This window comes from Alosa alosa, chromosome 16, assembly GCF_017589495.1.
Source record: "Alosa alosa isolate M-15738 ecotype Scorff River chromosome 16, AALO_Geno_1.1, whole genome shotgun sequence".
NCBI classification, from domain to species: Eukaryota; Metazoa; Chordata; class Actinopteri; order Clupeiformes; family Clupeidae; genus Alosa; species Alosa alosa.
The window spans coordinates 23,268,351-23,286,795 of NC_063204.1; the positions used below are offsets into that span (position 1 = coordinate 23,268,351).

Genomic DNA, 18,445 nt, shown 5'->3' on the forward strand with positions numbered 1-18,445 from the left:
GGCACAAAGAATGTGTATTGAGTGTATCTTTTTTTTGTCGGTTAGTTGTATGGAAGAACTCGAGTGCCTCTGTGTGGCGAAAACGTCCCCGCCACACTGCATTAAAACAGAGGGATGCACTTCTCCCAATTTTCACTACCAGACAATCAATCCTCATATTATTTCCATAACATGGAAACAACTTCATTGATTCCTCTTCTTATTTCCTTCTCTTCTCTCAGTTTGGCTAACAAAACTATGACAGCTGTGTATAAAATAGTACAAATAAACAAAAGACAAAGTATTTTAGAATATATGCCATTGCCTTGTAGAGGGTATTCAGCTTCAGAACTACTTCACCTCACAGATTTAAAAAAAAAAAAAAAGACTTATAAAAAGGTTGCTTCCAATCTGTGATCCTTGTGTATAGCAGTACCTATGTATAGCCAATATTTTTATCCCGATGGCATATAAATTGTTCAGACATTGGGGATAATTCCCAGGGATGCTCTGGAATGAGTCCCAGCACCCACATGGCAGCAGTGAAGTCATGCAGGTCCCTCAGATAGGTGGTGCCGTTTAAGGACTAGAGACACCTGCACACTCTCTCCACACTGAGAACTCAAACCAGAATTTGCATAGGCAAAAGAGCCACCTTCAATCATCAATCCAAAAAGCCTGAGGGCCATTGCACACACACAGACACAGCTCACACTAGGGATGACGGGGTGTGTATGGATGTGATGAAGACACACAAGTACAAACACAAATCGGCTTGTAACAGAATAGGCCTACTGTACATAATCACAAGGCACTAAAGCAACCTCACTGAGTCACATCGCACAAGGTGTGGGTTTCCATCTCCGTCCCTCCCTCCCTCTCTCGCTCACACACACACACACACACACACACACACACACACACACACAAACACACACACACACACACACACACCGTGCATCTGGAGAAAAATATGCTGTGCAGCTTTATCCTGTTTTGCTTTGCGAGCTTGTGCACTAATGTTGATAGATCCCCCCATAAATCGAATTACACTGCATTTGCCAGGCAAGTGTGTGAGATAAACCCTAAACCAGCCACATACAAACCAACAAATATGTGGGCCATTGCTGTACCTTAAGGTCTACTTGGCTTAGTCCAACGGATCCTCTGCAATCTCCCTGTAAGGATAACAGCAATAAGCTAACAGAAGACTGAGATGGCCCAATGTAATGAATGCTTTAGAGTTTTTTTTCCCAACAATATGGCTATTGTATAACTCCAAGCTGCATTAACTACAAGACTACAAGTCACAGGAGGTCGTGGGAATATATCCAAGCCACGGTGGTTTGTCTAAGACTGAGAGTATTTTAAAGAAACTTCTCAGCAGTGTTAACACTAGGAGATTATCATCTGCTTTCCACTTAAGACCTGATTAACAGCTAATTGAGAAAGACATACCCAAATATGTGGCCACAGTTGTTAGCACATCTACATATGCTTGTTTTCAGGTTCTTGTTTGTGTTCGTAAATTAGCGCCGCCGTAATGAGTACAGATGACATGTTTACCCGAGACGCACACAATTGCTTGAGCAAGCGTGCAACACCCACAGTCAGTAATTATGCACACAATAACAAACAATGGAGTCCTGGCAATTACACAGTGTAATGTAATTTCCCCAAAACTGAATCAACACTGGCATCTAGTGGATGTGCAACCATATCTTCATTTGCTCATGTTTCCCTCGTTTATTCAGAAATAAAAACCAGAATCTCATTTCGTCCCCATTTGCTTTTTTGTGTGTGAGAGGTACAGACATGTATGCAAGCAGAACAATATAGAGGTGTTTTTCTGTTTAGGTTTTGTTGGTTTTGTGTAGTTGCTGGCTTGTTTGTTTGCTTGTTGGTTTTAGGGGATAGTAGCCTGCTTGAGATTCAGCTCATGTCTTGGGACAACCTTAATCTTCTCTATCATGCGAACCTATCCCATCTGCCTAGCCCTGTTGGTTTGGCCATCCGTAACGACATCCCCCCTACCAGCCCTTCACTGCGTACCCACAGACAATCGACACCAACTTAATAGACATGAGAGCTGTACCCCTCCAGTCTTCATCGATGATGGATGTTTCCTCGCCTCTCACCGACATAGCAGTGGTTGTACAGATCCTAACCTCAAAGCTTCCAAAAGGATTACACTCTTTCTGTCACCTGCTTCCATCGAACCACCTGAAACTAACCTCTGCTAGAAGACCAGTACCATTTTTTTTAGTAACCCTATGTAGGAAATTCCCTATTCGTCAATCTTCAATGCGGTAGATAGAATACCCATTCAAAGGCTCACGCTCCTATCTGCCACAGCAACGTTGTATAGTGCAATACCCGGCATTCAGACACAATCAGCACGACATTTCTTTTTTTTAAGTCAGTGTGGCATCGAAGTCAGTGTGAAGCTGTTACAGTATATTAAGGCAAAATAACTACACTGTGTTGCTTTAAACTGACCCTGAGGTGGTCCCATCCACTGCCTCTGACTCTTTTAAAATGGTCTCATGGAGGATGAGGTGGGCCAAGTGGAGAAGAGAGGGGATTAGTGGTGGCCTAGGGGGCATATCTGTGCTAGCTGATGTCAGTTGCCACAGGGCTATATGCTTAGCAGCTCTCTCTCTGGCTCGAAGACAGCTGTCATATAGAGGTACAGTATATGCTGTGAATGCGTTCCGTATCAGTTTACACACATCTCCCGTGAGGTGTAATGATGTTGGCTAGGGCTATCCAGCTCTCTTTGTGTTTTGTTGTTTGTTTGCTATGCATGATGTGAGAATATTCTGAGCTATCAGACAGTCATGTTGTCTTGTGTATTCTGGGTGGATCACTAGATGATATTCCCGTCAGGCTGTCTGACAACCTGCTTAAACAAAGAGACAGAGAAGTAGCCAGCTTAAACACTTTTGACATCTGTGCCATTACGTAACAACAACACAATGATACTCCAGACAATGTGCTGGCACACACTCTAATTAGAAATGAAATATCGGTGAATGTTAGAGTCGGTGACAATTAACATCAGAGCTGCCGATGCCCACAGACTTTTTCTTCTTACTTGAAACTAATTAGGAGCTTAATTTCTACTCTTTTTCCCTTAGTGAAAGCACAGAATACAAAGAGGATTTCTGTACAATACCTTGTCAGTCCTCTCTGTGCAATGTTCTCCTTTGCTAGAAAAGAGCAAAGACCTGACCTAGGACCTAGTAAAGACCTGAGTGACCTGTAGTTATTTATTACCCGTATGTTACATGTGTATTATTATATTCATAAGTAATGTTAATCTGAAAAGTTGTGAATGTGTGCTGTCAAGACAGACGACAGCTTTGACCTTGTCTAGCTGACATCTGTTCTTGGATGAGGAGGAAGAGCGAACAGACTCCCACAGCAGGAGTGAAAGAGAGAGAAAGAGAGACAGAGAGAGAGAGAGAGACAGAGAAAGAGAGAGAGAGTGAGAGGAGTGAACATGTGGATTTATGCTCCCCTGTCACACACATTTCTCTGCCACATCCTTCATCTAGAATTTAGTCTCATACACTTCAACCTTTCCTTTGAAGCCATCTGATGTTCAGAATCAATAGGGCCATTACCTGGGATGTTTCAAAGTCCTGTGCCCTCTATGTACAAAGTAAAATCACTGAATGAGACTCTGATGCAATCCTATTACAGTAAACTACCCATATGGCGCACCTTATGGCATAAGGTTAGGAAATGGACATGTTGAATATAACTTTTAGAAAAGATGGTCAGCCAACTCTGACCTTCACAAGACAGGAATGGAGGCATCCAATTCAGAAGGTTGAATACAACTAATTGTGTGTGTGTGTTTGTGTGTGTGTGTGTGTGTGTGTGAGAGTGTGTGTGTGTGTGTGTGTGTGTGTGTGTGTGTGTGTGTGTATGTGTGAACATGTGTGTGGGGATGTATTTGTGTGCATGTGTGCGTATGCGTGCGTGCATTTGTCTGTGTGTGTGTGTGTGTGTGTGTGTGTGTGTGTGTGTGTGTGTGTGTGTGCAAGTGTACTGAGTGGGCATGAGAAAGAATTTCTCACTGCTGGAGTGTGTGTGTGTGTGTGTGTGTGTATGTATGTGTGTGAGTGAGTATGGATGTACCACAGTGTGAGGTAAAGGTACCCATAGAAGCTCGTTTGACTGACGGAGGGAGATTGAACCTGCTGAAGCTTGACTGTGTTTGTCTAAAATCCAAAAGGTGAAATTAATAGGCCCTGTCATTTGCTCCACTCCCACCCCAATGCCTCCATACCACCCTCACCCCACCACTAGCACCTCCCCAGCCCTCTCTCTCTCTAACTCTGACAGAAGACAGAACCTGTGATTGGCATCTCGTTGCACCCAGCCCTGTCCCTGTGATCAGTCAATGGAGACAGCATGCATCTGCCAAAAAGAAACCTTTAACAATGACAAGGGGTGACACAAAGAGGGAAGAAGAAGGCGGAAGGAGAAGTTTGCCAGAAACGGCGTACTTCAGAGAGAAAAGATATACAGTCACTTCTCCATCAGTGAAAGGCACAGAGTTGGAGCATGTCAAATTGTGTGCCGGTGCTATTTCCAATGGGACAGATAAGGTCCCTTGTGGGAGGGGAGCAACGGAGCAGTCTCTATGAGGCCTAGAGGACAAGAGAAAACAGAAATGGAAATGCCAGAACCAAAGAAAGAAAGAGAGAAAAAAGAGAGAGAGAGAGAGAGAGAGAGAGGAGGATAACAGAGGAGTGTGACGGCAGCAGGGAGTAGCGCTTCAAACTTTTAAGAGGAGATGAAACTCAAGTAACCGAGATAATAGCCACATTTATCTTTTTCTAACAGGCACCAAGGCCTGTACACTTTCCTGAAGCTCTGTTCTCTTGACGTGAGTGCGGTGTCTATCATCCTGGCCATATTCCTGTCTCCGCACCTGTTCCCCTGACTGGTTGCCAGAGGCAGCTAGCCAAGCTAGTGTCTCTCAGGTGAGAGCATATGCCGTGTTGGAGGGCAGAATGGTAGAACCTAGTGGTAGAAAACAGATACATGCTTTTCTTCCTCTTCCTTAACACTCTGTTCATTTCTCTGTAACAGCTTCTGTCCCTACTCTCTCTTCTCTCTCTCTCTCTCTCTCTCTCTCAATCTTTTTTTCTCTTCTCTCACACACACACAAACACACACACTTTTACCTCTCTGCCTGCAAGAATGCTAGAGGCTGTTGGTTCTCAAACTCCGTTCTGGCTGCCCACAATCTCCTGCAGCCACCAGGGCTTGCAGATGCCCAGGGAGTGTGAGAGTGGGTGTGAGAACATGGTGGAGTAAACCTAGAGGCTAGGAGAGGCATCAACTGCCTGGTATTTTGAAATAGAGAGCAGGGTGGACTTGTTACAGAGGTTAAAAACTTCTACAAAAGCCAGGCCAGCTATTCTATTCAAGAGTCAGAAAGGGACACCATTCGATTTCTATTTACAAGTCTTATAATTTGATAATATGACATTCCAGCTAGGTTTATTTGCTACTCTGGAGAGCTTTTGGTATGTATCTTTTTTGGGTTTTTTTGTTCAGGTCTAAAAGAAAAAACATGAGGGGACTGAGACCAGACAGATTGGAGAGGGAAATCGAGTGGACAGGGCATTCCAGGACTCCAAGCTCATATCGAGAGCTGAAATACAATATCCTTTCATATTGCTCCACCTGCCACTTAAGCATTAGTTGTTTGTGGACTTTGTGTGTGTGTGTGTGTGTGTGTGTGTGTGTGTGTGTGTGTGTGTGTGTGTGTGTGTGTGTGTGTCTGTGCGTGTGTGTACAGTAGGTGTGTGCATGTGCGTGTGTAGGCTTGTGTGCATGTGTGTGTGTGTGTGCGTGTATGTGTGTTTGTTTGTGTGAGGCTGGGTAGGAGGCTGGCCGTCGGCACCACCAATGTCCTATTGAATCTCATAAACACAGAATAATGACCGCACTGGCCCTGAGCGCAAATGAGTGCGGTCACAAAGACAAGGTTTGTACACAACAAGCAGGGTGGCTGATTGCATCTAAAAAGCAGCCCATTTGTATGATGAGATTTTAATTTGTTGTGGTCGCTTCACCCGCTCCAGGAATTTTGACTTGAGGGGCATTTCAATTTGCTTCAAAAGTTTGAGTTCGAAAGTTCAATACTTTACTACGGCAAGGATCAATAGATGTAATTCTGCATAATTCATTCTTTCGAGCCTGTTTTTCCCCTCCTTCTTTCTCTCTCTCTCTCTCTCTCTCTATCTCTCTCTCTCTCTCTGTCTCTTTCATTTTGCATTCCATCCATGAGAAGGTAAAGGTTGACTAAGTGACAACAAAAGCAACAAGCTCCAAGTCGTTATTGATTTCTGGAAGTAAAATAATGACTCAAAGGCCATCTTGGATCATTCGCTAAGACAAATGTCCGCGTGCAGAATTGCTAATTCCCCACTTCCGCATTGCCTTTGACACTATCTGTCATGCTCAAGGGTCTAGAGAGGGAAATAAATCAACACAGGTAGAGAGCAGTTTTTCCCACTTTGTGATCTCCACTACAGAGCATAGTGTTGTGATCTGATTAAAACACAGAAGTGTGGGAACTGAAACATCCCAAATGCCTCTCCCTGATCTAACGTTAAAGAACATGAAAAGGATATGTGCGATGCCACTTTTTAGCGCCACAATTATCTTTTATTTTTTGCACGGGGAGAAAAAAAACTCACAAAAACTTTGGAAGCAAGTCCCTTCTGGACTGGGGATTGATATGGCAAACAAATCCTACATAGCACCATCATTCTTCAAAGAGAATAATTTGGGTGGAGCAAGGCTGTATTTCAGATAGGGGCGGATGGGTGGTGGTGGTGGTTGCAAAGAGAGAGAGAGAGAGGCGTATAAAACACATTAGCCCTGAAAATGAAACGTCTTAACGGGGACGACTGATGTTGCTCACCGCAGGGGCCCGCCAAACACTTTGCATCAAACCTGCCACATCAGAGCCCCTGCACATTTAGAGATATTACATCAAGCTGTCGGCACTCGGCCCTCACTCAAAAAAATGGCTTTGAATTGGGGACTCAAAGAGGGACATCCTCTCTCTCTCACTCTCTCCTCTATACGTGCTTTATGATGGGAACTTTTAATGTTTCTCTACGAGTGAAGAACAAAAACAGGGCTGGCACTGAATGACCTTAGAATATGACTCTCAGACACTCACTGTTGAATACCTATTCATGTACTGTAGTAGAGGGGGCCTAAACAAATGCACATCCACCAAATCAATACTGGAATTCAATGATTTGCTCATGACCAACTAAGCCATTACCACTGGCTTTGATTGTCATCCTTTCCTTCATTCAAGACCTTTAACTCTTATGCAACCCCCAGCAACAGAAATCATAAGGCCATCGTAACACAGTGTATTGATCTTCCCCAAGCTCATTCGCTCCACCACCAAACACAAGTGAAATATAACCAGTCTATACCCTACACAAGCAAACTCTTGTCTTTTGATGTCTTTGTGTCTACCACAGTGTGTGGCAAAGTCAGGATGAATTCCTTGTACTTCCGTTACTCATTGCCAAAAGACAAATAAGCAAATAAGCTGCAGAAAACACACCCTGCTGAGCGTTATTGAAAATGTGTATTTTTTTTTCTCTCCTCGGCTGATAAATTAATGAGCAATTGTTTCATCAAGCTGCAGCTAACACCTGGCATCACCTACGGCGACGCAGCACCTCACAGCAAACTCAAAAACCAGCTGGATTTGCCCATCCCTGGATGGTGTCATGCGCAAAAAAGCTCAGGGCAGTTAGTCCTTATGCATGTCCCTGCAGAAAATAAATAAATAAATAAATAAATAAATAAATAAATAAATAAAGACTATGCAAGTGCTGATCCAGGAGTCTGGACCCCACACTGATAGTGAATGAAAGGGCAGAAAAGCAGAGAGTAAGGGATGTGCGGAGATACAAAAACAAGGAGGGATGGAAGATGGCCTTAGAGGCTGATTTAGGGTGTGAGGGGGGAGCACGGCCCTGTGATTTAGCTGCACACTGCTCCCACGGACAGCCTTGAAAGAGTCATGAGAATTATGAATGCAGGCTTGAAGAGGCTCGCAAAGCTGTCGGTCCAAACACACTCGGCCCATCTCATGCTCACACACAAATAAACAATGCACACACATGTATACATACATCAACACAGACACACACTGTAAATAAATAATGACCTTAAAAAATCAAGAAGTAACTAATTCTCAAACGCCACACATACTAAACCAATAACCCTCACCCACATGTAATTGTGGCTTGTACTACAAATCTTTCCACATACTGTACATAAAACTGCTGACACAACATTTTAATTCCCCAAAATACGCCCACCTACCTGCAATCATATGCCACCCACAAAAACACAAATCTAGCCTTTTTTGGGAAATCTCTCATGTTCTAAGAGGCTTCTGCCTTCTACAGGATGATGACAGCTTGGTGTTTTCACTCACCTGTCACCCTGCTTTCAAGCACACGGTCACACCATCTTTCACACCTCTGACTGAGCCACAACTGCTAAAAGCCACAACCACTCTGCATGAGCACTGCATGGCAAGGGCTGAAGGTCTGAAGTCACTTCGCTCTCCACAGACCCATTATGGTAGCCCAACAAATACAACAACAACAACAACAACAACAACAACAACAACAACAAACAACAACAACAACAGCACACCCAGACCAGTCCTGTTTTCTCTCTCTCTCTCTCTTTTGGCTCTGTAACATTAGGGCTATCTCTCTTTCTCTCTCGCTTTTCTTTTCCAGCACTGCCCTGTCCATATGCACTGCCCAGCACGGCCCTGTCCATATAATTACAAGTGAAGAGTGAAGCTTACCATCTTGGAGGTGGAGGTGGTGGTGTCAATATGTTGGGTGGCGATTAACATGCTGAAGATGAATACGATAGCAACAGCGGTGGCGGTGGGCTTGATCCGGATGGGACTGTCGCGAGTTCTGCTTTCCACGGGGGAAAGTGAGAAGGAAGTATGCCAGAGGATGAGACGGGGAGGGTGGGGGTGCGTCACGAGTGGGAGAGATGGGAGGAGAATTTGGGGAGAGGTGGGTGTGCTCAGTGCAGTTCGGACTCGGGACTAAGACACACAGAAGCCCCCTGCTGGCTCTCTGCAAGAAGACTTGCTCTTGTGAATCAATCAGCACGCTTGTCCTCAACTTATCACCCACCATGTGTGCCGTAGGGGAGGGGAGGGGCAATCGCTCTCTCTCCCTCATCGCTCTCTCTCACTTTACCCACCAGTGCCCTCTTGACGTCCTCTCCTAGATTTTCCAGACATTCTCTCCACAACTCTTCACAAAGATCTTCCTGGCCATATTTGGTGTGTCTGCTGGGATCAGCACCTGGGCTAAATTGGGACTTAGAGTGTGGACAGCTGAGATTTCACTTTGGGATGTGGGAGAAGCTGAGCACACGTTGTACACTACCTGTCCTGCTCAGACTTACTTCGGAGAGCCAATTTATTCCTTTAATTGTCATGTGTGTTCTTTCACATTTTTCTTTTCATTTTGTATATTCTTTATCTTTTGGTTTTCACTCAATCCTTCTGGGTGAGTCAGACTATGCAAATGTGTTTTGGGCTGTGTTTACCTGTGAATGTGCCTGTCGTGTATGTGTTTGAGAGAGAGAGAGAGAAGAAAGAGAGAGAGCGAGAGAGTCAGATAGATAGATAGATAGCTACTATGTGTGTATATGTATGTGTGTGTGGGGGTGGGGGTGGGGGAATGTATGCATAAGTGTATATGTTTGCATGTGTGTCTGTGGCTCCAGCCAACAATGGATCAATTCAATCAGTTCCACCGTTAGGCTGTGATAAAGTGGTAGCCATATTTATGCAGCCCATCCATGCTGCTATAAACACCACAGCTACCCCCTTCCCCTCCTGTTCCTCTCTCTCTCTCTCTCTCTCTCACACACACACACACACACACACACACACACAAACACACAAACAGAGACACACACACTAAATCCTGGCTTTATTCATACAGCTACACTGCCGTCTCGTTTTTCTCCCAGACCAAGTGCCAAACATCCCAACGACCAATTTACCCAGAACAGCACCCTCCACCCTCCACCGTCTTTTCACATATACTGAATAAGAAACAGCCAGCTTTGTGCACACAGGAGAAAGACACACTGAGAGAGATGAAGGAAGAGAGAGAAAGAGACTGACTGGGAAATGATAAGAGAGGAAGGAAAAAGGGATAGAGAGAGAAGGAATGAAAGAGAGTGACAGAGTATGGGCAGGAGAAATAAAGAGAGAGGTTAGAGTTTGTGTTCTACACAGTGATGGAATCTCATTCCTATGTGTGTGAGACATATCCACTGAGTATTAACACACTCGCTGGCATTAGGAAAGCTCCCTTAGGTAAGGAAATACATTCTTTGCTTGAAGCACAAATAGGCAACAATCCATGTCAGGGGCAAACCATCTGTTCAAACAATCAATAGTCAAACTCAAAGTCGTTCAAGCGTGCTTCCTATTCCCCTCCCATGTTTCTGCCCGCGTCATCTTTCTGCTGAACTCCACACACTCTGCTCAGGGCTCAGCGAGAGGCGTCCTGCCGGGAGGCGGTGACTGGACGTGCTCAGGTGAGTTGCGGTGCTGTGCCCGGAAGGTTCCGACGTGGTGCGGCAGGGGGTGAAGGAGCGAGACCCGGCAGCAGGGCCGCCCAGCATGTCCCATCTGTCAGAGCCGAGTCAGCACGTGGCACCAGCAGAATCAGTACGGTGCCAGACACTGTACCGCAGGGGAACGAGGACAAGCCTGTGTTTGTCTGAGTGTGTGTGTGCGTGTGTGTGTTCATGCGTGTATAGGATTCCTGGCAGGCAAGGAACATGTGTCTTAATGTGTGTGTGTGTGTGTGTGTATGTGTTTGACATATGGTTTTATTAATGCAAATGCATGGATTTGCCCGTAAAATTGCAGTTTCATCATGCATGTGCATATGTTTGTGAGTTTGTGTGTGTGTTTGTATGTTCTACACACACAAAAAGCTGCATTGCCAAGCATCTCCTCCATCTCCCCAGTTTCCAAGTGAGTTCACAGAGATGCAACTCATAACGGCGACGTGGAGAATTTCCATCAAAAAACACATTTTCCGAGATGAGCGGACGTCCCCGTTCACCCGCCCGCCTGCACACACAGCCAGCCAAACGGCACACGCGCTCGCTTGTCAAACTCTAACCACGAAAAAACAAAACACTAGAGCTGTCTGGGGGCCTCCGCTAACAACAAAGCCAGAGTGAGACAATCCTCCCTTCCGTTGCAGGGCTGCTTAGATTGTCCCTGACCACCCAGTTATTTCATTATTGCAGTGCAGCTTTGCCTCCCCTATCCCTGCCTCCCAGTCATGGATGGGGGGGTTGAGGAGATGGGATGGGGGGTGGGGGTTGGGGGGTGGTCAGAGAAATGAGCTCAGCCCCTTGGGTCCTAAAAGCTGCACCACACAGACCAACACCAATTCCATCTTATTGTCTATTTAGGCTTTTTTCCAGCCTGGGGCAATGATACGAAAACCTATGGTTCCCGCAGCAGAAAAATACTGGGGCGATACTTGGGGAGAACTTCTATTATTTGTGTGCCATTACATGGCTCTGAGACACAATAGCTTGATAGCTATAACAGATAGCTTGACCCATAATCTTTGCAGTGTATGGCATATAATATCGCAATACAACAGAAGACAAAAAGGTTTAGTTGAAGATTGGATTAGTTGGTAAGGCAGTGAAATGCTATCAAGCAAGCACCAATCTGATTCAGCCGTGCACAACATCTACGTCAGTGGCTCCCTTGCCGATGCTCCGCGGGCCCCCTGCCTGTTACGCGGTGATATGTCAGTCGAGTGTGACACTGGAGAGATGAGGGTTATGTGTGTACAGTGGGTGACTTCTGCACACTCAGCTGGAGCAGGTGATGGCACTTCCTGTGTGGCACGACCCCGCCGTAAATACACAGCTGAGTTTGCTCACCCGTTATCCACAGACCAGGCAGAGGGAAGGGGAAGCTGTGAGGGTGTGCTATACATTGGAATAAAATTTGCCTGGAGTGAGCAATCTTCATTTGGCAAAGCAGTACAGCAATGTGACATCGATGAATGCACACCATTTCATAACTGCATTAAAGTGTCTTCAGTTCTGAAATAACCATATTTTTCCATTAGCACAGGGTAAGGATAAGATAAATAATGTATTTTGTATCAATCTCACTGAGTAGCATCTCTGAATGGAATTTATAATACATTCATACCTAAAAAGTTAACTGCGGCCAGAAAACCTAAGTAATCTAGATAAGTGATGTAAATTTTGCACACCTTTTTAAGCCAAATTGTGCCATTTCTCTTCATAAACAGTGTCTATGCAAGCCTCACCTCTTTTTATTTATTGAGACTATTATTAATAGACTAAGGATGCCATGAGGAATGAAGACAAAAAAACAAAACAGGGTAAGTTTTGTTGTTGTTGTTGTTGTTATTATTATATCCAGGCAAACGAAGAGGGAGGAGGTAGGACTAAGCAGAATTCATGACACGTCTCATGCAAATGAAATGAACGTTTTGATTCCGCTCCAGGAGGCTCCACTGGGAGGCCTCGTCTGAGAGTGTGCAGAGTGTGGTGGGACTGGGGGGCCACGCTAGCTAGGGTACAGTCATGTCATGGCGACGGCTTCCGGACAGGCATAATTGTTCTTTAGTTGGGACATCGCTTCCAGGTGACAGGTGAACCTTGCTAAAAAGCATGACTGACATCTATGCTTGTTGTTTGAAGGTGACTTGTTCTTGCTGAGGGACAACTATACTTTTTAGAACTGACTAGGCCAAGATGGATTCATTTCCATATAAATGAATAATTGTGCTTATCCCTTAATTAAGAGGGAGCACCATTACTGATACTGAAACATGAGAGTCTTATCCTTCACGCCCTTCACCACATGTTTGAAGAAAATAGTCTTACTTCTCAAAAAAAAAGAAGTAAAAACAAGGACAAATCTCTTGTCCTTCACAGTTGAGGTTTAATTTCATGGTGTTGGAATCCACATGGCTTTAGGTGGAGAAGTTTATGGATCTTATAAAGGGAGTGATATAAAACAGGCACTAGAGGGTTCCCCTCACTCGCTCTCACTCCAGTAATACCCACAACTGGGGCTTCTGGATCAAGGTCGCTGAAGCGGCCGGCAGACTGTTTGACCCTGAGGTTCACTTCCTGCAGTGTGTGTGTGTGATTGATAGGTCTCGGCAACTGGTAAGACTGCAGGAGGTCGACGGGGTATGGCCTGACACCTGGAGGATGGCAGAGACAGATGGGCCAGGGGATAAATGTGTGTTAAACAATGCAAGGAGGCTGTCCATTGCAACATCACCCGAGAAGATATAAGGACGCCATTACAGATGCTCTTGGGTACATATTGTTGGTGGTTATTGGTTATGGTTATGGGATTTGGCAGACACTTTTGTCCAAAGCGAGGTAGTGAGGTTCTCGTTCACTGTGAGTGCTCTTTGGGAGCCTTGAAAAGCGCTATATAAATGCAGTGTGTTGTTGTTGTTGTTGGTTTTAAAAAGCGGCCATGATTTTCCTTGAACAAAAACACCAAAATCTCTCCTGGTCATGTTATGTAATCTGGTGTGTAAAATGTTTTTTTAAATGAAAATGAATACCTTGAAAAGACAGCAAACACAGCAAGGGATTTTCATCACCGACGGAGATGTGGACCACTATGTGCACATCAAAGAGAACACATGAGTATACTATAAAAGAATTCAGTGTCAACTACCTCATTACAGCGTAGACTATAACAGGCCATATTTTGTCTATTAAAACCAATTTGCCTTTTCAAGGCTTCATTAAGAAGCAAGCAAAATAATTGTCAGTCAATAATGTTTTCCAAATTCCAAACCAAAAAAAGCACTTTTTTTCAAATTTGGAAATGTTTCCAAATGCTCAGTGGCATACAGCCCGAGTTTAAGAACGGAATTTCACATTGAAAACTGAAATGCATATACAGTGTTACGCGTGTGGTAAAGCGAGCAGTGAGGTGTGATCAAAAGCACTAAGTAGACAGAGTCAGGCTGAAGTCAATTAGTGAAAGGTTTGGTTTAACCAATAGCATTGTCTAGTAATACCTTTAAAGTGAATGTGTCAAATGAGATGCCAATATCACTGTGGGTCTGGATAGTTTTACAAGGAATGGATTTCTGCTGTTCCAAGCAATTTAAGTCATTAAAACATGATCTTAGCTTGTCAGACCTGTTTTAAACGCCATATCACATTACCTGACTGTTTTTTTTTTTTTTCATTCACATAGCCTGTACAAGTTTGAGCCAATCATCTTTGGAGAGAGCTTGTTGATGCTGACACATCAGATTTCTATGTCATCTAAAAGTTAGGCCTTACAGGGATTTAGTAACCTAACTAGTGAACAAACTAGGGGCCATAGTGTTTGTTTTGACAGCCATGAAACATGCTACAATCTTTCCTCCATACTGACCACACTAGAAGATAAAATACTGAAAATCTGAATCTGAAAATCATAAATTCCATGCAGAAAAAACCTCCCAACCCAGCCCAGACCACATCAGAGAGAGTAGACTGTTATTCCCTGATCCCTCGCACTGACAATCAGCTGCACAGACAAATACAGACTGACATCCGCCTCAACACACACACAAAAAATAGCTAACCCTTGTCTACTTCCAACAGACGCACTACTCCCGGGGAGCAGGGGAACATGACAGCTACTTGGCCCCTCTCATCACCGTTTAACACACCTGAACCTGACAGACATGACGACAGGGGATGACACGAGATGTGAAATGATGGCTATGCTTCTCACTTCTGTGTCAGCGTGCTGCAGTCTGTCCCTGTGGGACTACAGCCGAGAGGAGCTAGAGTCGAGATCTAAGGGCCACCCTGCTTTTCTTTGTGACAGCTGGTCCACCTCGGCCGTTGGCAGGAGAGAAACGGGCTGAATTACACACTAACGCCAGTGAATAATGGGCCAGTTAGCTAGAGTTGGACCTTGCAATGTAACCACTTCTTACAATCAAGCGACTCCCTTCATCACTACGCCAACTGGCTCTCCGTAGGGGGGAACCTGATTTTCTATCACACACTCTTTAGCTCTCTGTTTCACTAGCACTCACTCACTTACACATTCACACACACACACACAACACACAACACCCACATGACATAATCTATCTGATTGTTTGCTTTCATTTACGTTGGTCTAAATGACAGTAAATAGCATCATATGCCTGACTGTACCAATTAATATGAGGAGGGTGAGCTCTGCCACCTAGGCAATTTGTTCAATCTAATTAAAACTGTGACAGATCTTTTAAAAAAGGTTTTGGAATAAGAACAATCTGTCTAGGGCAGGCTATTGTTGTACAGGGTGTGAGAAAGCATCAAGAACTGTTTGTGTGAGGAATACAGTCTGCCCTATGACTAAAATGATTACCAACACCACACACACACACAAATTACATAGCTACAAGGGAAGAAGGTGTGACATAGTTGTTAAAGTCAAAAAATGCGAACAGACATATGCAAAGGGAACAGAGGAAGACGGTGAAGGATGAAGACATTTGCATGCAAGCATCTCAGCTGCACTGAGCCCCCAGCTCCTCTAGGGTCCCTGTGGTAGGGGAACCCACCTAACGTGTCTCTCTCCTCTGATTGGTTCCTCCAGGGCGCGGGAGTTTCCCAGAGGTAAACTGGGGCGCCTGGAGGAGAATTTCCTCCCTCATTTTCTCTCTTCCCATCTGTCTTATAAACACACACACACACACACACACACACACACACACACACAAATACAAGTCATTAGAGGCACACACACATTGTCTGTGTCCCTCTGTCCCTCCCTTTAGAGCACGTATCTTCCGGAGAGAACGTGGAAGGACTGCACAAACAGTGCCATTTACTCATTCACAAGGCTGTGTGTGCGCTGCTGTGTGTGTGTGTAGAAGCTCACTTCAGAAATAAAGAATACGAAATCACATGCAGACCAAGTAGCAGGCCTTGGTTAATACCTTTACTTTTGGATCCCCATGTGCAAATCTACGGGTGTGTGTGTGTGTGTGTGTGTGTGTGTGTGTGTGTTGTGTGTGTGTGTGTGTGTGTGTGTGTGGGGGTGTATAGTGGGTGACACACCGTGTTGATTCTCCGCGAGCATCTCATCTCACTGCGTAGTCTGACAGGCCTCACTGGAGAAGGTGTTTCATTTGCAAGTGTGTGACCTTGCTACTGGTTTTGAAGCTGAGCGCTGTTGGGCCATAATAACCTGTGTGTGTGTGTGTGTGTGTGTGTGTGTGTGTGTGTGTGTGTGTGTGTGTGTGTGTGTGTTAGGGGGTGGTTGGGCTCAGTTTCTTTGCAAAGCTCTCTACACGCTTCTATATGTGTGTGTGGTTTTGGTCTTAACCTCTCCAAAACTGTGTGTTCTTGAGATCGCATCTGATGTTGTTCAGCATTAAGCCGGATTTAGGATCAGGTCAAAATGTGTGTGTGTGTGTGTGTGTGTGTGTTTGTTTGTTTATCCTGTATATGAGTGTGGCACTGGTGTCCAGGTGAGCAGAATGTGCTGACCTCCACTAGACCAGTAATCTCCCCTCTTGAAAGCTCTCCAGTCCCATAAGGATCTGTGCTAATCCGCCTGGCCATCACCCGCAGTAATGAGGAGCCAGGCCCTCAACCTCAGAGGCACCGCGTCAGACCCGCCTGCAGCCTCCCGTCCTGTCAAAAGCCTGCAGTGCTGAAATCCATTTCTGCTCCATACAGTTTCCCCCGTCTACTTCTCCCTCCTGCCCTCCTCTGTCTCTCTCTCTCTCTCTCTCTCTCTCTCTCTTTCTTTCTTTCTCTCCCTGCATCCTTCGCTTCATCATAAGTAATGGAGGCTCCGCAGCTCCAGTCTCAAAGGCGATAGATTTTGTCCTTTAAGTGGCTCAGAGAGAAAGCAGTATCGCTTGTTTATGTGTGAACATGGCTGAAATACTACCCAGGCATCAGTCCTGCCTTTTCTCTCATCCCTCTTGTTGTGGAGAATCATGGACCACACACACACACACACACACACACACACACACACACACAGGCACTCACTCGCCTCTTTAGATGAGCCCACGGGCCATAAATGTGCAGTTTATTGCATTTCCACACCAGACAAGGAATCTGTGGCGGGTGATGTAATGTTTCATTTCTTTTGTGCTTTGCTTAGCAGACGGTTCTCGAGGAGGAGCACAAACGCACAGCGGCACACTCGGGCGCTGGGAATGGAGCTCGTTAAAAGCCTCCGACACCAAGAACAACGGCAGGACAACAAGAGGAGTGCACAAATTGACAAATGGCTTGGGTGACAGAGTCACACTCAAACACATGCACACATACAGACACACACACACAAGCGCACACACACACACACACACGTCACACACACACGCACACACACACACACACACACACACACACACACAAGATGTATTCAAAGAAGAAAAGAATGAGGTAAACAGACTAAACAGACTACAGAACACAATAAACCTTCTATCAAGGGCTTTCATTGGTATTCATCGGTGGCGAATGAGCATGTAAAAAATATCAGTGACAAATTTGTCTAGACAACGTTATCTTCACTCATTTCCTCACTCAGCTGTGGGTTCGGAGAGTCGCTTACACAGAGAGAACGGAGCGAGATCGCGGGAGGCAAAACGCTGATACGGCCCCCACAGGGAATGCCATCAACTCCCCCAGCCACAGTTCCTTTCAGCAAACACATTCCCATAAGCACAGTGTGTGTGCTGGAGAATATATGAAAGCGCGGAGCATAAGGTCCCTGTTAGCTCTGGGGACGGAATGCATGGGTGAAGCATTTTCACAGGCGTTTGGATGTTAAACAGCCCTGCAAATGTACTGTTCAGAGAGTGAATATGGATACATAAGGCACAAGGCCAAAAGTTTGTTCCATTTGACTGTGTGCTGATGGATTGTTTTCTCTTTTTTTCTCTTGGTGGGCATAGCTGTGGTAAAGCTAGAGATTGATCAGAGAGTTGTGCTTTTCTGCCATTAACCCAGGTCTCCTTCTCTTTCAAAATTGTGATTACTTGACATTGATGGGGAGATGTAGAATACAAATGGCAATCTATTTAGTGCTTTTACAAGCACTTTTAAACCCAGCTCTTCCATCATCAAAGTGCCATCATCGTTATGCAGTCTTTGGGCTGGATTAAATAGGCCTTTGGAGAAGCCAATGTATACTGGCAAACTAAATATAATGTATCTGGCAAACTAAAAGCAGAATAATGAGCATTGTGCCTAGGTGTCCTGCATCAGAGTGAGTATGAATCAGTAGTGAGTGTGTTCCAAGGCCAAAGAGATGGAATCTGAGCATAAAGCAAGCAATCTA

General features: G+C 45.0%; 1 protein-coding gene across 4 annotated transcripts in view; it reads right to left on the reverse strand.

The window, feature by feature from the left end:
* dpp6a (dipeptidyl-peptidase 6a) overlaps positions 1-18,445 on the reverse strand; it is a 216,438-nt gene that overhangs the window by 164,256 nt on the left and 33,737 nt on the right. The window contains exon 1 of one of the 4 annotated variants that reach the window (XM_048267226.1): positions 8,870-8,970. The exons of the other annotated variants lie outside the window; for them this stretch is intronic. Coding sequence (XP_048123183.1) covers positions 8,870-8,920 — 51 coding nt within the window. The 5' untranslated portion in view covers positions 8,921-8,970. Of the gene's footprint in view, positions 1-8,869; positions 8,971-18,445 lie in introns of those variants that run through there. 4 annotated transcript variants of the gene reach the window in all.